This window comes from Rattus norvegicus, chromosome 1, assembly GCF_036323735.1.
Source record: "Rattus norvegicus strain BN/NHsdMcwi chromosome 1, GRCr8, whole genome shotgun sequence".
Lineage (NCBI taxonomy): Eukaryota > Metazoa > Chordata > Mammalia > Rodentia > Muridae > Rattus > Rattus norvegicus.
The window spans coordinates 91,991,762-92,011,096 of record NC_086019.1 but is presented as its reverse complement, the minus strand read 5'-3'; the positions used below and the strand labels follow the sequence as shown (position 1 = coordinate 92,011,096).

General features: G+C 46.9%; 2 protein-coding genes and 1 pseudogene across 6 annotated transcripts in view; 1 reads left to right on the top strand and 2 right to left on the bottom strand.

Annotated features, from left to right (window-relative positions):
- Akt2 (AKT serine/threonine kinase 2) overlaps positions 1-6,392 on the bottom strand; it is a 56,716-nt gene extending 50,324 nt beyond the window's left edge. The window contains exon 1 of the mRNA XM_039101469.2: positions 6,253-6,392. The gene's annotated coding sequence lies outside the window, so the exon portion shown is untranslated. The remainder of the gene's footprint in view (positions 1-6,252) is intronic.
- The window catches only part of C1h19orf47 (similar to human chromosome 19 open reading frame 47), a 39,060-nt gene continuing 19,883 nt past the window's right edge, over positions 159-19,335 (bottom strand). For 3 of the 5 annotated variants that reach the window (NM_001109664.2, XM_039104082.2, XM_017588898.3), the window contains 2 exons: positions 18,391-18,461; positions 15,173-16,952 (listed from right to left, as the gene is read on the bottom strand). In NM_001109664.2, the coding sequence (NP_001103134.1) occupies positions 16,452-16,952; positions 18,391-18,461 (572 nt within the window). In that variant the 3' untranslated portion in view covers positions 15,173-16,451. Of the gene's footprint in view, positions 12,473-15,172; positions 16,953-18,390; positions 18,462-19,335 lie in introns of those variants that run through there. The other 2 variants (XM_006228572.5, NM_001419446.1) reach the window with 2 other exon arrangements.
- LOC134483006 (large ribosomal subunit protein uL22-like) lies at positions 3,204-3,735 on the top strand (annotated as a pseudogene).

Here is a 19,335-nt window from a genome sequence, read left to right as displayed (position 1 = left end):
GGCCGGAAATACCGCCTTTTCCAGCCACAAACAGGAACTGACGTTGGTAGACCAAGGGAATGGCCTCAGAAAACATCAGACCGCAAGCGCAGGGACAAGAAGGAGGCAGGCTCACAGCAGCGCGCCTGCGTACCTTAGGCGACGCCCGTCACGTTAACTTTTTATTTTTTTAAGAGCCTCGTTCTGAGCTGAAGGGAGAGCGTCACACATGCGCAGTAGAACACCAACAAGTTGACTTTCCCCGAAGGCCCAAGTGATTACTTCCCGGCAGTCAAAGGGCTTTATTTACATACGCTTTGATCTTGCTTTACTCTTCTCTTTCCTGTGTTCCTACTTCCTAGACCAGCAGTTCTTAACCTGGGAGTTCTTTTTTTTTTTTTTTTTTTGGAGCTGGGGACCGAACCCAGGGCCTTGCGCTTCCTAGGTAAGCGCTCTACCACTGAGCTAAATCCCCAGCCCCAACCTGGGAGTTCTTAATCTGGAAGTCAACCTAATCCCTCACAGGGGTTGCCTGCGACCTTCACCATCGGAAAACTCAGATATTTACATTATGATCCATAAGAATAGCAAAATTACACTTTTGAAGTGGCAACGAAAATAATTTTATGTTTTGGGGTCACCACATTGGAGTCGCAACGTTAGGTAGGGTGAGAAACACTGTCCTAGACTTTTCATTTTATTATTGTTTGTTTTTTTGTTTTTTGTTTTTTTTTTTTTCCGGAACTGGGGACTGAACCCAGGGCCTTGTGCTTGCTAGGCAAGCGCTCTACCACTGAGCTAAATCCCCAACCCTTGTTTGTTTTTTGAGATAGGATTTCACTGTGTAGCCCGGGCTATCCCAAACCTCGTCCTGTAGACCAGGCTGTCTTAAACTCAGAGAGCTGCCTGCCTCTGCCTCCTGAGCAGGATTAAAAGCCTGTGCCGCGCCTTTGGACGAGAGCGAACATGGAGGAGCAATCTCTTCAGAAACCAGCTACTCCAGAAACCCCTCCTCCTGCAAAAGCTCCTGGTCCTCTGCCTTTACCACCCACTCCTTCTGATGAGCAGCCAGTATTCTCCTTCTCAGACCCCTACCTTACTCACCGGATAAACCACCTTCTCAGACAAATGCAAGATAGTTGAGGACCGAACCCAGGGCCTTGCGCTTGCTGGGCAAGTGCTCTACCACTGAGCTAAATCCCCAGCCCGGCTGATGACCATCTTATAGTGCATAAGACAACCCTTTTCCCCAATAAAATTTTTTTCTCGTCCCCAAATTTACTAGTGTTAAAGTTATGAAATGTGATGCTAATAAATGCTAGGGGTTAATTAAAAAAAAAAAAAAAAAAAGCCTGTACCGCCACTGCCGGACTCCGAGATGCTAATAAAGGCCCAAAACAGAACTTGGTAAAGGTTGAGCACAAAACAGGGTATGGTGACAGGTCTGTTATTGCATCACTCCGTAAGCTGGGGCAGGGGGATTGCTGCAAGCAGGCTAGACCTTGTCTCAAAAAAAAAAAGGTGCACTCAAGAAGCTTTGAGTCACATAACCTCACATTAGAATATCCACTTCTGTAACTATGGGCTGACTTCTGTATCCACATCTTCAAAACTGAAACAATCTTGGATTATCTTACGGAAACAGTTCTTATTGAACTGTGACTTCAAATTATTAATGTCACCTGTACATGGTATATATCTAAATAAACGTGGGACTTATAATTTCTCGTATGGAGTAATTGGAGCCCGTGTAGGACTAGAAAACCACAGGAAACTGCTCACGGAAGGTGTACAGGTTGCACGCCTGTAACCCACCTCTGCAGATCCCGAAGCAAGAGGACTAAGAATTCCATGGCGGATTGGGATTCATAGTAAGACCCTGCCTCGAAATGTCAAGGTTTCCATTAATTATTGGGGATGGGATTGATGCATGTGAGTGCAAATGCTTTGAGAAGCCAGAGAAGAGGGCATTAGCCTGGAGCTAGAGCTTTTGACTGCTGTAATTGGCCCTATGTGAGAGCTCAGAACTGGACTCAAGTCCTTGCATCATCACCATCATTCTCATCCATCCCCTTCCTCTTCATCATCATCATCATCATCATCATCATCTCAAGACTAATAGGTGGCTTAGTAGTTAAGAACACCCTGCTCCTCCACAGGACAAAAGTTCAGTTCCCAGCTCCCACATACCAGTTTTTGTTTGTCTGCTGTTTTTCTGTGAGCAGAGGGAATGTTTTAGTTTTGGGGAAAGCCAAGTAGCCCTGATTGGCCTTGAGCTCATAGAAATCCTCCTGTGCCCATGTAGGGCAAGCACTGAGATTACAGGCAGGTACCACTATATCCAGGGAGATGCTATTCCTAACATCTAATTTTACATTATCAGAAAGAGAATGAGGGGCTCATGAGATGGCTCAGCGGGTATACATACCTGTTTGCCAAGCCTAATAACCTGAATTTAATTCTCGGGACTGATATGGTGGAAGGGGAGACCAGACTCCCTCAGATTTTTCTCTGACCTCACATGTACACCATGGCACACAACATTAGTACAATATTGTACACAATATTAATGTACAATAAATCTTTAATCCCAACATTCAGGAGGCAGAGGCAAGCATTTCCCTGGAAGTTCCTGCCTAGCCAGGGTTACACAGAGATCCTGCCATGAATTAAGGACACGTGTTGTGATAGTACAGTGGTGAGTATCCCTGCTTTTCTCTTGGGAGACCAGAGTTCGATTCCCTGAGGGGAGGCTAGTACTTTGGGCTGGAGAGATGGCTCAGTGGTTAAGAACACTGACTGCTCTTCTAGAGGTCCTGAGTTTAATTTCCAGCAACCACATGGTGGCTCACAACCACCTGTAATGGGATCCAATGCTCTCTTCTGGTGTGTCTGAAGATAGCTACAATGTACTCATATAAATAAAGGAAATCTTAAAAAACAACAACAAAAGCAAAGAAACAAACAAAAAAAGTGATGCACTTGCAGATAACCTTGGTTCTGTTTCCAGCAACCACATACCAGTTTACAATTCTCTTCTGATCTTTGAGAGCGCCAAGCATGCTCATGGAGACAAAACAGTCAGACACTTAAATAAAACTAAGAAAGAGATTCCAAAAAAAAAAAAAAAATAAAATAAAAAAAAAAAAAAAGAAAGAGATTCCAGATTATTTTAAGAGATAAAAACAGTTCTTCCTGTAAGCATTCTGAGGTGACCCGTGAAGATGGTTTGCTCCTCTATTGACCCAGAAACTCCTACAAAATCATGCAAATCAAGAGGTTCAAATCTTCGTGCTCAGTTTAAGAACACTGGTGAAACAGCCAGGCTGTCAAGGGTATGCATGTCTGGGAAGTCACCAAGTGTCTGAAAAGTGTCACTATAAAGAAGCAGTGTGTGCCGGCCATTCTGGTGGTATAATGATGGAGTGTAGGTACCCCCAGGCCAAACAGTGGGGCTGGACACAGGGTCAGTGGCCAAAATAGAGTGCTGAATTTTTGCAGCACATGCTTACCAATGTGGAGAGTAGTTCTGAATTTAGGAGTTAGATGTGGATTCTCTAGTCACGGAACATATCCAGGTGAACAACGTGCCTCAGACAAGGCGACAGATTTACAGAGCTCATGGCCAGATTAACCTGTACATGACACTGTGCTATGATCCTCACGGTAAAGAAATAAATTGTCCCAAAGCCAGAAGAGGTTGCACAGAAAGAAAAGATATCCCTGAAGAAACAAAAATGTGCAGCATGGGAATAAATTCAGCATAAAATAAATGCAGATAAAAGTAAAAAAATTTTACAAATTTAAAATAGTTGACAATAAAGTGTATCTTATGTAGTTCTAGCTGACCTGGAACTCAGTAAGTAGATCAGACTGGTCTTGAACTCAGAGATCTGCTTACTTCTGTCTTCCAAGTGCTGGGGCTAAAGGTGTGCACTATCATGCCCCACCTGGTCACTAACTTTTGATAGTCCTCCTACCTCAGCAACTCAAGTTCTGTACCACTGTGCCCAGTTTTTAAAAACCAAAAGCAAAACGAACAAAAACTATATAGTGAGTTCCAGAGCAGCTAGTCCCACACAGTGAACTCTTCTCAAAAGAGTCTTATGGATAGATAGCCTGTTGCAAACTCTGTCCCTCCCCCTAAAAAGAATTAACTGCTTACCCAGTAAGGAAATGTATTAGTTATAGTTATGCAACTTGCCACAAGATGGCACCATATGAGCTGGTCATTCCTACAGCAACCGGATAGCTTAGAACTTTTTCTATGGAAATTTAAGGTACATTTGTGGTGTTATTCTGAACATTTGCTGGATAAAAGAAAGGCCTTATATGACATCTAAATGATGTATGCAAAATGGGCATGGTAGCCTGTCTCAAATACATGTTTGCATACACGCACCCTTTTCAAGATCCTGCTCAGTTAGTAAATTGTTTGCCTAAGCCTGCACAAGGACCAGGGTTCTATCCTCAGTACCACATAAACTGGGTTTAGGAAGAGGAGGCAAAATCAAAAGTTCAAGACCAGCCTGGGTACATTAAGACCTGTCTTAAACAAAACAAAACCCTTCTAAGGATTATCAGGGAAACACAGAAAACTGCTACAGACCAGAGAGGCAGAAGCAGAGGGGTGAACTTCAGCTTCAGGTCAGATTTGACCACACAAATGTAACATGACACTGGCTAGAACGGAGAAAGTTGGGTGTGGCTACACACCTAGACTTCCAGAATTTGCAAAGGAAAGCAAAAGGATCAGCGGTCAAGGCTAACCGCCACTAACTACACAATAAATTCTGAAGCTCACCTGCCCTCCCGGAAATTCTACTGAAGACTGTGAAGACCACTAGAGGGAGTCGGGGAGGACATCAAGAACAAGTCACTGGAATAAATGCTGGGCTTTGATTAAGACCTACTTCATTGATACACTGTAACAAATATTGTAACAGTTGTTACTTTGTACTGGTTTAAGAGACTAGCCAAAGGAAAACTGGGCGTGGGAGACAAGGTAACTTTGTAGTACCCTGGCAATATTTTGGTAACTCTAAACCTACTCAGGCTGGGTATAGTGGCACAAAACTACTTCTAGCATGAGGTAAAACAAGCAAAGACTAAAAGACAGTTTCAAGGCCAACCCGCCTTCTACACAATGAGACTCCATTTCAAAAAATATCAAAACAATAAAACTGGCAGGGGTGGCTCGGGGGTTAAGAGTATTTGTGGCTCCTGCAGAGGACCTAGGTTTGCTTCCCAGCTCACAACCATCTGAAACTCCAGCTCCAGGGGATAAAATGCCTTTATGACCTTCATAGGCATTCATATATATGTATACATACATACCAGTAATAAATAAATCCTTAAAAATAAAAAATTTAACTAGTTATAGTAATCCCAGTCTGGGGCACAGGCATGCATACATCTTGTACATACATACCACACACCCACTCCCACCCACAATTCATTAAAACCTTTTGTTTCTTTTTCGAAACAGGGTTTCTCTGTGTAGCCCTGGCTGTCCTGGAACTTGCATTGTAGACCAGGCTAGTCATGAACTTCAAAGGTTCATTTGCCTCTGCCTCTTCAGTGCTGGGATTAAAGGCACGTACCACCACTGCCCAGTGAAATAATTAAAACTCAAACCAACACAAAAGAGCTGCAAATTAAGTAGAGGCAGGTTGATGGGGCAGTGGGCATCACAGTTAAAGGAATATCAAGGTCACTAGTGAAAACAATCTAGTTTGACAGATAAGAAGGAAGGACGGGACTCTAAACAAAGAACAAAGTCTATCTTAGCAGACTCCCAAGAAACTACCTCTTCAGCGGGACCTCATCCCAAGAAACTACCCCCCCCTCAGTGGGACCTCATCCCAAGAAACTACCCCCCCTCAGTGGGACCTCATCCCAAGAAACTACCCCCCCTCAGTGGGACCTCATCCCAAGAAACTACCCCCCCTCAGTGGGACCTCATCCCAAGAAACTACCCCTCCCAGTGGGACCTCATCCCAAGAAACTACCACCCCCCTCAGTGGGACCTCATGCCAAACCCTCCCCATAACTTCTCACCTCTGTGCTATTTATATCTGTGTAACTCCTCGAGCATTCAATTCTAACATACTGAATAATGGATAAAGACACCTTCTAAGAAGACAGGCCCTGGTCAGGGGAAGAGAAATGGTGGACCCAGACTTTGAAGGTGAAACACCAGAGGCAGGCGTGGCCGTTGCTGCCCTGCTCGGTTAGCCCTCCATTCTGCAGCATCTGGTTTTGCTCACTTACCTACTTGAAACAAACTCGACTACCTGTTGGCTCCATCTGTGGGAATGCTCCTTTAAGGAGCGTGAGAACTGAGGCTGCAGCTGCTGTGGGGTTAGGAAGCAATGTAGGAGAAAATTCCTCTCTTCATCCACAATAATGGGGACACGCACACATAAATAAGGAAGAAGAAGAGAGGGGAAAGAAAAAAAAAACCAAACAGCACTAACAGAAGCAGTTGCCTAGGACGCTGTCCTTCCCTGGCCCCTTGCCAGGTTTCAGATCTAAAGTGGAAGGGCTGGACTTGGAGCTCAGGTGGTAGAATGCATGCCTAGATGAAGCCTTAGGTTTGATGCCCAGCGTCATGGAAATCAGGTGTGGTGGCGGCATGCCTAGAATCCCAACCATTCTGCTTGTATCCGGACGATCAAGGAGTTCAAAGCTATGCTCTCTTACATGGAAAGTTTGAGGTCTCAGAATATTGATACCTGATTTAAAAGACAAACAACAACCAGGAAGGAAGGAAGGAAGGAAGGAAGGAAGGAAGGGAGGGAGGGAGGGAGGGAGGGAGGGAGGGAGGGAGGGAGGAAGGAAGGAAGGAAAGAAGGAAAGAAGGAAAGAAGGAAAGAAGGAAAGAAGGAAAGCTGTAATTTTGATACGGGGTAGGGGTTGAAAAGCTTGAAGCTCAAACCCAGTGTTGCCACGCTCAGCTCAGCCTTGTGAGGCTTCCAGTAGCTCAAACCTGACTGTGCCTCCAGAACAATGGCTCTCACCCTTCCCAACGCTGCGACCCTTTAACACAGCTCCTCATGCTGTCCTGACCCCAACCATAAAACTATTTTCATTGCTACTTCATAACTGTAATGTTGCTATTAGGAATCGTAATGTAGCTTGCTTTTCTGATGGTCTTAGGCAAGCCCTGTAAAAGGGTCATTTGACAACCCCTAAGGGGTCATGGCCTGCAGGTTGAGAGCCACTGCTTCATAAGAAGCACAGAACCCAGAGCCCAGTTGGCCTTTTGTGAATGTGAACATCTTTGTAGCAGTCCTATTACACACATTAAGAAACTACAGGGGTTGGGGATTTACCTCAGTGGTAGAGCACTTGCCTAGCAAGTACAAGGCCCTGGGTTCAATCCTCAGCTCCAAAAAAAAAAAAAAAAAAAAGAAAGAAACTACAGGAGATCCTGGTTTTATTTTGCAGTGCTGGAAATTGTGCCTTGTGCCTGCTACATAAACACCCTAACACACACACACACACACACACACACACACACACACAGAGAGAGAGAGAGAGAGAGAGAGAGAGAGAGAGAGAGAGAGAATATTGCCCCCTCTCTCCACCCACTTAAGAGAAAGTAAATATGACTCACTAGAGGAAGTTCCTGAAACTGATAGAATTCACAAGGCCCCTTGCCAGGATTAGAAGGCTGAGAAGACACACCAGCTGAGGTGCCTAACAGTACAGAGAACTTCAGTAATTCAGATTTCAAGAGTTGTCACCTATGCTGCAGTATTTTTGGGTCACCCATGTTCCTATAAGAAACCCCAATGAACTTCTTGGTTCACTAAATTGGATGTTGTTGGAATCCTACTTTGGTCTGTCTCTGGGACCCCATCTGGAGTAAACAGACATTTGTTCCTATTGTGCCAGGAAAAGTGACATAACACTATTTCATTTTTGGTTTTTCAAAACAGGGTCTCAATCACACTCACTCAGCCCAGGCTGATCCCAAACTCATAGCAATCTCACCGTGTTTGCCAACGCTGTGGCTACACCTATGAAATACCTTGCCTAGTTGGGTTATTTTGAGACAAGTTCTCTCCAAGTTGCCCACACTCAAGTTGAATAAAGGGTTGATAATCAGGGAAAACATGGGTGTGAACCCTTTAACTGACAAATGTGAAAAGGTAGCCCCAGGACTTTGACATCCAGTATTTGTCAGCCTTTGAGGCTCAAATTTAACTGATCCTCTAACTGTCGACCTCATGGGGGGTGGGGGGAGCAGTGCTGAGAAGACTGCCTGACACTCAGTAGCTCCAGATATGACAGCGTGGCAACCCAGAACCCAACAAAAACAAAGAAGCAAGCCAGGCCTGGTGGTTAACTCTTAGAGTCACAGCCACTCGAGAAGCTTAAGAAAGGTGTTGGAAAGTTTGAGGTCAGCACATGCAACTTAGTGAGAGGTGACCTCAAAATGAAAAAAAAAAAACAAAAACAAAAACAAAAAAACCCCACAACTTTGGAGAATCCACACCCACACTTGGGCATATGCTGTCCTCTTCTCAAGTGTCGGTCTCTGTGTTACTGCTCATACTGAAGTCATTTAAACCTTTCCCACTCACTCTGTGTAGGGCAGTCTGGCCACAAACTCAATGGCACTAAACTGCCTTAAAAGCTTCCCTTTAATATATAGTTAGAAGAGTGAATGTGCAGGTGTGTGTGTGTGTGTGTGTGTGTGTGTGTGTGTGTGTGTGTGTAGAGGCCGAGGTCCATGTGTTTGTGTGTGTGTGTGTGTGTGTGTGCACGAGGAAGACAGTATCCATCCACCTTGTATTTTCCACACAGGGTCTCTCACAGGGTCCTGGGTTTCACTGAGTAGGCTCAGCTAGCTGGTCAGTAAGCCCTTCCTAGATGGACCTGATTACCTCTCCAGTGCTCAGATAACAAGCATCTACCTTGCTGGCTTTTTAGACCGGTGCTAGGAATTGAACTCAGGTCCTCACGCTTAGGCGGCAAGTATTTTTCCAGCCGAGCTATCTTCTGCTGCAAAAGCCTTTTTTTTTTTAAATTTATTTATTTAATGTATGTGAGCACACTGTAGCTGTCTTCAGACACACCAGATCTCATTACAGATGGTTGTCAGCCAGCCACCATGTGGTTGCTGGGATTGAACTCAAGACCTCAGGGTTGGGGATTTAGCTCAGCGGTAGAGCGCTTGCCTAGCGAGCACAAGGCCCTGGGTTCGGTCCCCAGCTCCGGAAAAAAAGAAAAAAAAAGAAAAAAAAAAAAAAGAAAAAGACTGAACTCAAGACCTCTGGAAGAGCAGTCAGTGCTCTTAACCGCTGAGCCATCTCTCCAGCCCTGCAAAAGCCTTTCTTTATTAACATTAAAAAGCAAAAAGGATTTATTCAAGGTGGCCATATTGAGAAAGGAACAAAGTGCTTGGATGGGCATGGTTGTGCCTGTCTTTAATCCCAGCACTCGGGAGGCAGAGGCAGGAGGAAAGTTCAAGGTCAGCTCTATCTACTGGGTGAGTTCCAAGACAACCAGGGCTAGAGAGAGATGCTGTCTCAAGAACTCTGAATAGGAAGGAAAAAGAAAAGAAAAGAGGAACAAAGTGAGAGAGTAACACCCCTGAGTCCACATTTCCAATCCTGAAATGAGGGTAAAGTTTAAAGAGAAGGTAAGAGTGACATAAATGAAACAGCCGAGGTGTGGTCCTGCACCCACCATTGACTAACCCACGGTTTGAGCTGGTGCCACAAGGGTCTGCTAAGTTGTACATCTTCCTGGAGTCAAGGCAAATGCTTTTCCTAATAAACTCCAACTTTGCTTGAAAAGAAAAACCAGGCATAATGGCCTACAATTCCAGCATACAGAAGTGGAGGCCTGCTTCAGCTACATAGCGAGTTGACATTAGCATAGGCTGTGCAGGAAGGAAGGAAGAAGGAAGGAAGGAAGAAGGAAGAAGGAAGAAGGAAGGAAGGAAGGAAGGAAGGAAGGAAGGAAGGAAGGAATAGAAGTTTTAAAGAGAGCTGAGGATAGCAGCGGGGAATCCAGGCAGTCAGAAGTCAGAGCTGCAGGCTAGGCATCAGAAAGGCCAGAGACAAGGCCCAGTGATCTTGGGGCTTACAGGAAGGGCCTGGGGAGTTGCTGTAGGGGTTTGAGCCTGAAGAGCACCCAGCTCCAGGTGCTAGGCCTGACAGGGGAGGAGGAGAGCTTGGTAGCACAGCCAGGAGAAAGGAAGAGTCCACAGTAGTCAGGGTCACCCCGGGCCTGGCACCACTGAGCTCTGAAAGCAGTTGAATCAGGGAGGTGAAGGAACCAAGGAGCTAAGAGCAACAGAATAAAGAACAGAGAACAGACATCGTTCTTGACAGTGCTGGCTCAGTGACCCATGTCTATAAAGGCGGAGGCTGAAGTCAAGGGCATCTATGTCAGCGATGTGCCTGACAACAGCAGAGGAGCTGGGCTCTCGGGTTCATGGCTGTGCTTCAGCCAACAGTGTTACTGTATTTTGTCACATTGAACACCGTGCCAAACAATTTGCACGTAGAGTTTTTAGCCAGTCCTGAAAACTTCCCTAGCTTGAAATGAGTTCCTGTTTGGAAGAAGGTGAATCAAAGTGACTCCCAGCTAAAACAGACCAGCATTTCCCATGAGCTGGGACCACAAACCACAATCTCTGTGCCACAGTGGCTTTAGCAGCAAGTCCCAGGGCTGATTTCAGAGGCCAGGTTACCATGACATCATGGTACTCCTTGACTGAAGAGTGTGTGCTTGCCTACCATGTATGAAGCCCTGGGCCCAAACCCCAGTACCACAGGAAAGAAATTATGTAATATTAAGCCAGGCATGGTGGCACACTGCCTATAATCCCAGCCCTTGGGAGGTTGGCTCGGATGAACAGGAGTTCAAGGCCAGCCTCAGCCACTGCAATTCTTGTCACTTTGATTATACCTGCAAATAATGAACGATCAGAGGCTAGGCAGGGGGTTGGGGATTTAGCTCAGTGGTAGAGCGCTTGCCTAGCATGCACAAGGCCCTGAGTTCGGTCCCCAGCTCCGAAAAAAAGAAAAAAAAAAGAAAAAAAGAAAAAAAGAAAAACAAACAGAGGCTAGACAGGCCTATGAGGGAGGTTTTTTTGTTGTGTTTTTCATTTTTGGATTTTCGAGATGGTTTCTCTGGATAGTGCTGGCTGTCCTGGAACTCACTCTGCAGACCAGGCTGGTCTTAAACTCACAGAGATCCTTCTGCCTCTGCCTCCTAAGGGCTGGGAAGATAGGCATGCTCCACCACTACCCAGCCAAGGAATTTCTTTTTCTTTTTTTAAAGATTTATTTATTTTATGTATATGACTATACTGTCACTGTCTTCAGACACACCAGAAGAGGGCATCGGATCTCTTTACAGATGGTTGTGAGCCACCATGTGGTTGCTGGGATTTGAACTCAGGACCTCTGGAAGAGCAGTCAGCGCTCTTAACCACTGAGCCATCTCTCCAGCCCCCCAACTTTTTTTTCTTAATTAAACCATATGAAGTAGGAAGACCAATGTTTAAACTAGATCTTTTGAGGTAGGAAGATGAAGCTTTAATCTGGGCCATAGCCTCTGCCGGCATCCTTTACAAAGGACATGGGAGAAGCAAGCTCTCACTCTGCCTAGCAAGTCCATTCCTTCACTGTCGTTAGAGCTGACGTCTTTGGGATTCCAGTGTATACTGAAGACCAGCTGACGCTTCCAACCTTGTGGACTGAACAACTGCGGGATTCTTCTCTGACCCTTGCCTTGGACCTTCTGATGCTTGACAGCCATTACTGAGCTAGCTGGACCACAGCCTGTAAGTCATCCTAATAAACCCCAAAAACATATATTCATCCTATTAGTTCTGGATCATTACTCATGAAGTTACATAGCAACTCAGAGGCCAACTAGGCTCTTGAAAACCCTGTCTTAAAAACAATCAAAACAAAACAGCAGAAAGAGGGACTGCAGAGATGGTTCAGTGGGTAAGAGTGTTTTTGTAGAGGACCCAGCACCCGTGTCGGGTGGCTCACGACTGCCTGTAACTGTGGTTCCAAGGGACCTGAAGCCGTCTTCTGGCCTGTGCAGACAGTATATTCACATAAGCAATCTCATACATAAACATACATATATACATAATTAAAAGTAAATAAATTCCTTTCAAAATTGCCAAGAGAAATGACTCAGTGGGTAAAGGCCCTTGCCGGCAAACTTGACCAACTAAGTTTGAGGCCTAGGACCCACGTGGTGGAAGAGAACTGATTAACGCAGTACACATTTGTCCTTTGGCCTGGCACCCCCCACCCAGAGAGGTGTGTGTGTGTGGGGGGGGGGGAATAAAAATAAAAAACTCACAGCCTCCAAATAAAAAAACATTTAATGAAATGTGGTGGCTTACGCCTAGAATTCACACACTTAAGTCTAAGTCTTAGTAGGTATGTGTGTGGTGGGGTAGCCTCCGTCTCAAAGTCAACTTCAGCTGCCAGGACAGCCTGGGCTACAGAATGAAACAAACAACACAGAGTATGCATTAAGACAAGGTTTAAATAAAAGGGGATTTTAAAAGTGTGACAGCTCTTTTGAAACAACAGAGCTGTTACACTTGCTAGCCTTGTTAGCAAGTATGAGACCCTAGATTTGATCCCCATCATTAGAAGAAAAAGACAAAAAAGTTAACTCTGGAGCCCACGCCTGGCCCAGGCTGAAAGGACAAGAACCAGACGCAGAAGAGCTGAGATCTGGGATTGACACAAACACAGTGGGGGCGGGGGTATCAATGAAATAGTTCCTAATGATACTGTGCTATACTCACAGATTGGTGCCTCACCCAACTGTCATCAGAGAGGCTTCATGAGCAGATGCAGAGACCAGCAGCCAATCACCAGGCAGAAACACAGGAATCCCACAGAAAAGGGAGAGGAAGGATTGTAGGAGCCAGAGGGGTGGAGGATACCATGAGAACACGGCCCACAGAATCAACTAAGCAGGGACTCACAGAAACTGAGGCAGCAAACACAGACATTATATGAGCCTGAGCTCGGTCCTCTGCATATACCTTATAGTTTTGTAGCTTGGTGTTCCTATGGGGCTCCTAACAGTGGGAGTAGGGGGTGCCTCTGATTACTTTTGCCTGCTTTTGGGACCCTTTTTCTCCTACTGGGTTGACACAGCCAAGCTGGTATGAGGGTTTGTTGTTTGTCTTCTTGTAATTATTTATGCCATATGGAGGGGTTGGGGTGGGGTGGGAGGTCGACACCCTGCTCCCCCTCTTTTAAGGGGAACAGAGGAGAGTGGATCTGGGGGAAAGGAAATATAGACCTGGAAAGAGTGGAAGGGAAACAGATCAGGATGTAATGTATAAGAGAAGGGAAAAAAAGGTTCCCCCTGAGTTCTCCCTTTATCTTTTACATAAAAAATTGTTTATATGTATATGTGTATATAATTTATACGCCTATGTGTGTGGGTGTCTTGTCTACATGAATGTGTATGCTTGGTGTCCTCATAAGCCAGAGGATGCCCTGGAACTATAGTTAAAGATAGTTGTGAGCCACATGTGGCTGCTGGGAACAGAACCTAGGTTCTGGAGGAGCAGCCAATGCTCTACAGCACTGAGCTGTTTCTTCGGCCCCTCGTCTTTTCCTCGGCCCCCAACTCTGAGACAGGGTTTCTTTGTGTTAAGAGTCCTGGCTGTCTTGGAACTTGCTTTGTAGATCAGACTGGCCTAGAACTCAGAGATTCACCTGCTTCTGCGTCCTGAGTGCTGGGATTAAAGGCATTTGCCACCAGGCCTGGCTGTTTTTTATTTTAGAGACAGGATCTGACTATGTAGCTCTAGCTGTTCTAGAACTCACTCTGTAGACCAGGCTGGCCTCCAGCTCAGAGATTCTCCTGCCTCTGCTTTCTAAGTACTGAAATTAAAGATGTGCACCCTGTGTCTCATTTGTTTTCTTTTTTTTGGGGGGGGGTGTATTTTTTTTTTTAAGATTTATTATATAGGGGTTGGGGATTTAGCTCAGTGGTAGAGCACTTGCCTAGCAAGCGCAAGGCCCTGGGTTCAGTCCCCAGTTCTGAAAAAAAGAAAAAAAAAGATTTATATTTGTATTTATATTTATTTTTATTTTATATTTATATTTATATATGTACTTATATATAAAAGTACACTATAGCTGTCCTCAGACACACCAGACAGAAGAAGGCAGCGGATCCCATTACAGATGGTTGTGAGCCACCATGTGGATGCTGGGAATTGAACTCAGGACCTCTGGAAGAATAGCTAGTGCTATTCTTAACTGCTGAGCCATCTCTCCAGCCCTGTTTTTTTGTTTTGTTTTGTTTTTGTTCTAATCTTTATATTTTTGAGGTAAGATCTTGCTATACATTTCAGGCTGATTAGGCAGTCAGCCTCAGTCTCCATTGCACTCTCAGTCTAGGACCGCACACATGGCGAGCACACCGGTGCCTCTAGGCTAAGTTGTCAGAACCGCTCACACCCTCCTCCTCCCATCCATTCTCCGTCTCTGCCAACAGCTCCTACTCCTATCCAGCAACCATGAATTTTTCACAGCCAGCCGCCACCTTCCCTGGCCCCACTCACGGTCTTTGCCTGAGGCTGTCCTTCTCTCAGAATGCTCTCCTGAATGCTAAAAAATTGCTTCTTATTCCCGATTCACCCAATGACATCACCTCAAAATCTGACCATACAAGTGAAGTGGTCCTGGCCGGCCATGCAGTGCTCTTCCTTGGGCAATACAATCTCATGTCATCTAAGGGGCCGTCAGCTGCTGGCTCACACCCATAAGTGTGCCATTCCAGGGGATGAAGCAAGGGAACCTTGAGTTTGAGGCCATCCTGTGCTATATAGTAACACATTGTCTCAAAAATGGGGGTGGGGGGTGTTAGTGGAAGCTAATAAAATGTTCACATAAGGCCTGGACCTAGTCTCCTGCACATGTAAAACCCTGACATTGTGGCACAGGCCTGTGATGTCACTCTCATGGAACAGATTAGAGGATTGGAAACTCAAAGCATGGGCTCAGTGGTTAAGGCATTTGCTGCTAACAGGGGACTTAAGTTTGGTTCCCGAAGTCCGCAAAGGGGTTCACAACTATCCTTAAGTCTCAGGGTGTCCAACATCGTCTTCCAAGTCTCCATGGGCATCAGGCACTTATACGCCTAACACATACATAGAAACAAAATATTTATACACACAAAATAAATTTATTTGTAAAGAGAGACATTCCAAGTCTTCCTCAACTATATAGCAAGTAAAAAGAAAGCAAGAAATGAAAAAAGCAAGCTGGGTATGGCGGGAAAGCCTTTAATCCCAGCATTTGGGAGCTCAGGAGGCAGAGGCAGGAGGGTCTCGTCAGAGTTGAGGCCAGCCTGATCTACATAGCAAGTTCCAGGGAAGCTAGGGCTACATAGTGAGATCCTGTCTCAAAATAAAAGCAAGCTACCAACAGGCAGAGTGGCAGAACAGTGTCATTGATGGGAAAGCCATAGTGACAGGCACTGCAGCTTGTAAGGGAGGAGATGGCTTCACCAAAGGACTGTCATGATCATCCCCGTCAGCTCAGGACCTGGTGCTGGGGCGCAGCCCTTTACCAGTGCCCACCCCCCACTGTGTTGGTGTGAACAACAAGCCTGTGACTCCCACTGAAGGAGGGGAAGGAAGCAAACAGTCTGAAAGTCACAAAAATATATTAAAACAGCAGTCATTTGTCCTCAGCACCTCACCTTCCCAATGTCTGCTGCCCACCACCCATCAGAGAAAAAGACAGCCAGGGCAGGGAAATGGAGGTGCCCCAGCTGCAGGCCAGGGTCTGGGGGAGTCCCTCCAGCCTGGGATTGGAAGGCAGCTAACAGTCTTTACAGGTTCGCCGCCACCGTCGACGAGGGGGCCGCTGGGAGGCCAGAGGCGCAGGAGGGTCGGGCACGATGCAGCGGACGGTCGGGCCTTGCCACAGGGACAGAAAACAGAAGAGAAATGAAAAGAGTGAAGAGAGGGAGAGTGACAGCATAGCAGGCAGGGAAGGGGTAGAAGAGGGAGGGAAGGCACAGGGTGGGCTGAAGGGAGTCCCTCCAGGTGACACCTTTGTGGTGGGGCAGTCACAACAGGAGGGCCTAAGGCAGCAGATGCTGCCATCAGGGGTAGACAATGTGAAAGAAACAGGGCCCTTGGCTTTGGAAGGAGGTAGAAAAGGGGACTATGCCAAGGCCATAGTTACTGCACAGAGGACAGAGGGCAGGGAAGAAGGGAAGTCCCAGAGCAGGCAAGGTCAGGTCACAGGAATATCAAAGACCAAGAAAAATGCCTGTGTCCCCGAGTGCTTGGAACCAGCATAAACGCTGGAGAAAGCCAAGCCTTGTGCCATCTAGAGCTCAGAGGGAGGGCAGGTGAGCCCTCACGAAAGGCCGGAAGGGATGGAAGCAGGAGCTGGCCCGCCATTCCATGCTGCACCCCACCCTGCGTGTGGCTAGAAAGTCCTTCGGCCCAGTCTTTTGAACACGCTCACAGTGCCCGCATGGTCCATCTGGGCACCAAGGCTCTCGCTGGAGCTGCTCCCCCGGGGCCCTACCAGAGTCCTCTTAATGGCGAACTTGACCTCAGTTGAGGACTTACTCTTGGTGCTTGTGACCTGGCTGTCCTGTGCCTCGGACACAACAGCAGCCTTGCCCAATCTCTTAAGGATGCTGACTTTGGGCAGGGACTCTGGCTTCTTCTCTGGCCCAGGGCGAGAAGGAAGTGCCAGGCGCCGCAGCTTTGGAGTGGAGGCCAGTGTGGTTGCAGAGCTTGTGGCCTTGGCTTTGACAGTCAGTGCTGGCTGGGGACTGGCCTTGGTTGGGCCTCGTCCTAGTTTCTTCAGGACCCCAGCATACTGCAGGACAGAGCTACTGCTGCTGTCATTGTCACTGTCCCAGGCCAGCTCCTCATCCATCTCTGGGGTGGCCCCTAAGCGGCTGAAAACTCCTGTGGGCTGTAGAGGCAGAGAAAAGACAGTGGTCATTTACACACTCAGCATGCTACCTGCTTGGGCTGGCCTCTAAGAAGTCAGCTGACAGCTCAGTGACATCTATGTAATGATGACAGCACCACTGAAGGGGATCAGAGGCTAGGGCACCAAAAGGAAGTCCTGACTATGCCAAGGGACTCAGGAAGGTTCTTTAGGAGAAACCACCGACCATAGGAGCGGTGAAAGCTGAAGAACAGCGGCTCTATGAAGACAGACAGAAACAGAAGTGCACTGCCAAGGTGGGTGGGTGGGCCTAGGGAAGGTCCCCAGGTCATTTCAGCTGTCTACTTTCCCATGCCTTAGACAGACTTCAAAGCCTTATACAAAGCTGGAAAGTGCTCTACCACTGAGCCCCAGCCCAGCCCCAGCCAAGTCCTCCCTTAGCCACTGACTTAGCAGATAATTGGTGATCCTCAGACATTGCTCTCCGTCCTGTACCTCAGCCTAGGGTGACAGTGTTGGGGGAAAGCACAATGATCAGGTGACCCTGGCCCTGCCCTCCTGGAGTCATAGGGCAATAGAGGAGGCAGCATCAGAAGTAACGCCTCTATTCTGTAAGCCCAGCAGTCAGGCGAGCTCTGTGGAAGAGAGCATCTCCATGGATTTTCTTTTCCTTTAATTTTGAGACAGGGATTAGGCTGGTCTCAAACTTGAGATCCTCCTGCCTCATCTCCTGAGTGTTAGGATGACAGATGTGGGCCACCACTGCCGGCATGCAAAGGAGAGAAGCAGGCTGGAGGATAGGAGTCAGGAAAAATCAAATCGGGGACAATCAAGCCATGTCTTCTCAGAGATGCCAGGGATATCCTCTGGGATTCAAACTCTGAAGTCAGGCCCTCCAGAAGGCAGCTGAGAAAAAAGCATGCCCTAGGTCCCTGAGACAGAAGTAACAGCCACACCCTTGAGGCATTCACATGGCTGGACCTCCAGTCCTCTGACCCTAAGTGTTACAGCACCACCATGGTAAGATTCTGGGAGATGAGCATGAGACTCGGAGGAAGCCACAGTTGTCTACCAGGCTCGCCATGCCCCTCACGCCCCTGCCCCTTGCTCATATCCCACAGCAACACTATGAACTGGCACTATACAAATTCAGGAACTGAGGTACCCTGAGCTGGAGGTTGAAGGCAGGAGTTGCTGTAGTAGAAGATTTGAGACTAGTTGACACATGGGGGTATACAGAAAGAAATCTAGCTGTCAAATAGGCTGGGGCTGGGCTAAAAGTCAGCAGAGGAAAGAAAGACCAAGGGCAAATAGGGAAGCAGAGCCAAAGGAAAAACAGCGGTTCAAAACTCTGGAACACAGTGTGGATGGACACCTGGGGCACAGACGTGTGTGCGTTGGGAGGCACAGAGGGTACCAGCACTTGCACACACAAGCTGCTCCAGCAAGCCATACTCACCTTAGTCCCTGTGGTCGTGTCTGCTTTGGTCTCAGCACCAAGGCGATCAAACACAGATGTTCTGTGGAGACCTGGGAGGGAAGTGACATCATGAGGCAGCACCTGCCTGGTGGTCTCATGGGATCATGTCTAGGCTGACCACAGAGCGGATGCCAAGGAGGACTGTCACAGCAGGGACAGACCATGCTTGGCGCAGGCTTTGCATCTACACCATTAGCTCTGATCTTTACACAAACACACAGTGAGTGACAAGCCTGGGAAAGATCAATGTGGGCTAGTGTCACGTCAACTCAAAATAAGCTAAAGTCATTGAAGAGGAGGGAGCTTCAATGGAGAGAATGCCTCCATAACAGACAGGGTTACAGGAAAGCCTGTAGGCATTTTCCCAATGATTTATTTGATTTGATTTTTTTGGTTTTTCAAGACAGGCTTTCTCTGTGTAGCCTGGCTATCGCTGTGTAGACTAGGCTGGCCTCAAACTCAGAGATCTGCCTGCCTCTGCCTCCCAAGCTTAGGACTAAAGGTGTGTGCCACCCCTGTCCTGCTCTTCTTGTTTGTCGTTTTAAAACCTTAAAGATCATTTTCTTAATGATTCTTAGGGACTGATGGAGTAGGGACCACGAACACCAGGCTGGGGGACCTGGGCTCTAGAGGAGCAAGTCAGTAAGCAGCACCCCTCCATGGCCTCTGCATCAGCTCCTGCCTTCAGGATCCTGCCCTGTGTGAGATCCTGTCCTGATGGTCCTCCAGTGATAAACAGTGATCCTGCCCTGTGTGAGTTCCTGTCCTGATGGTCCTCAGTGATAAACAGGGATGTGGAAGTATAAATCAAATAAACCCTTTCCTCCCCAATGTGCTTTTGATTATGGTATTTCATCATAGCAATAGTAACCCTAACTAAAACAATGAAAATTGATCCCTGAAACCCATCATGCCTGTTTTGAT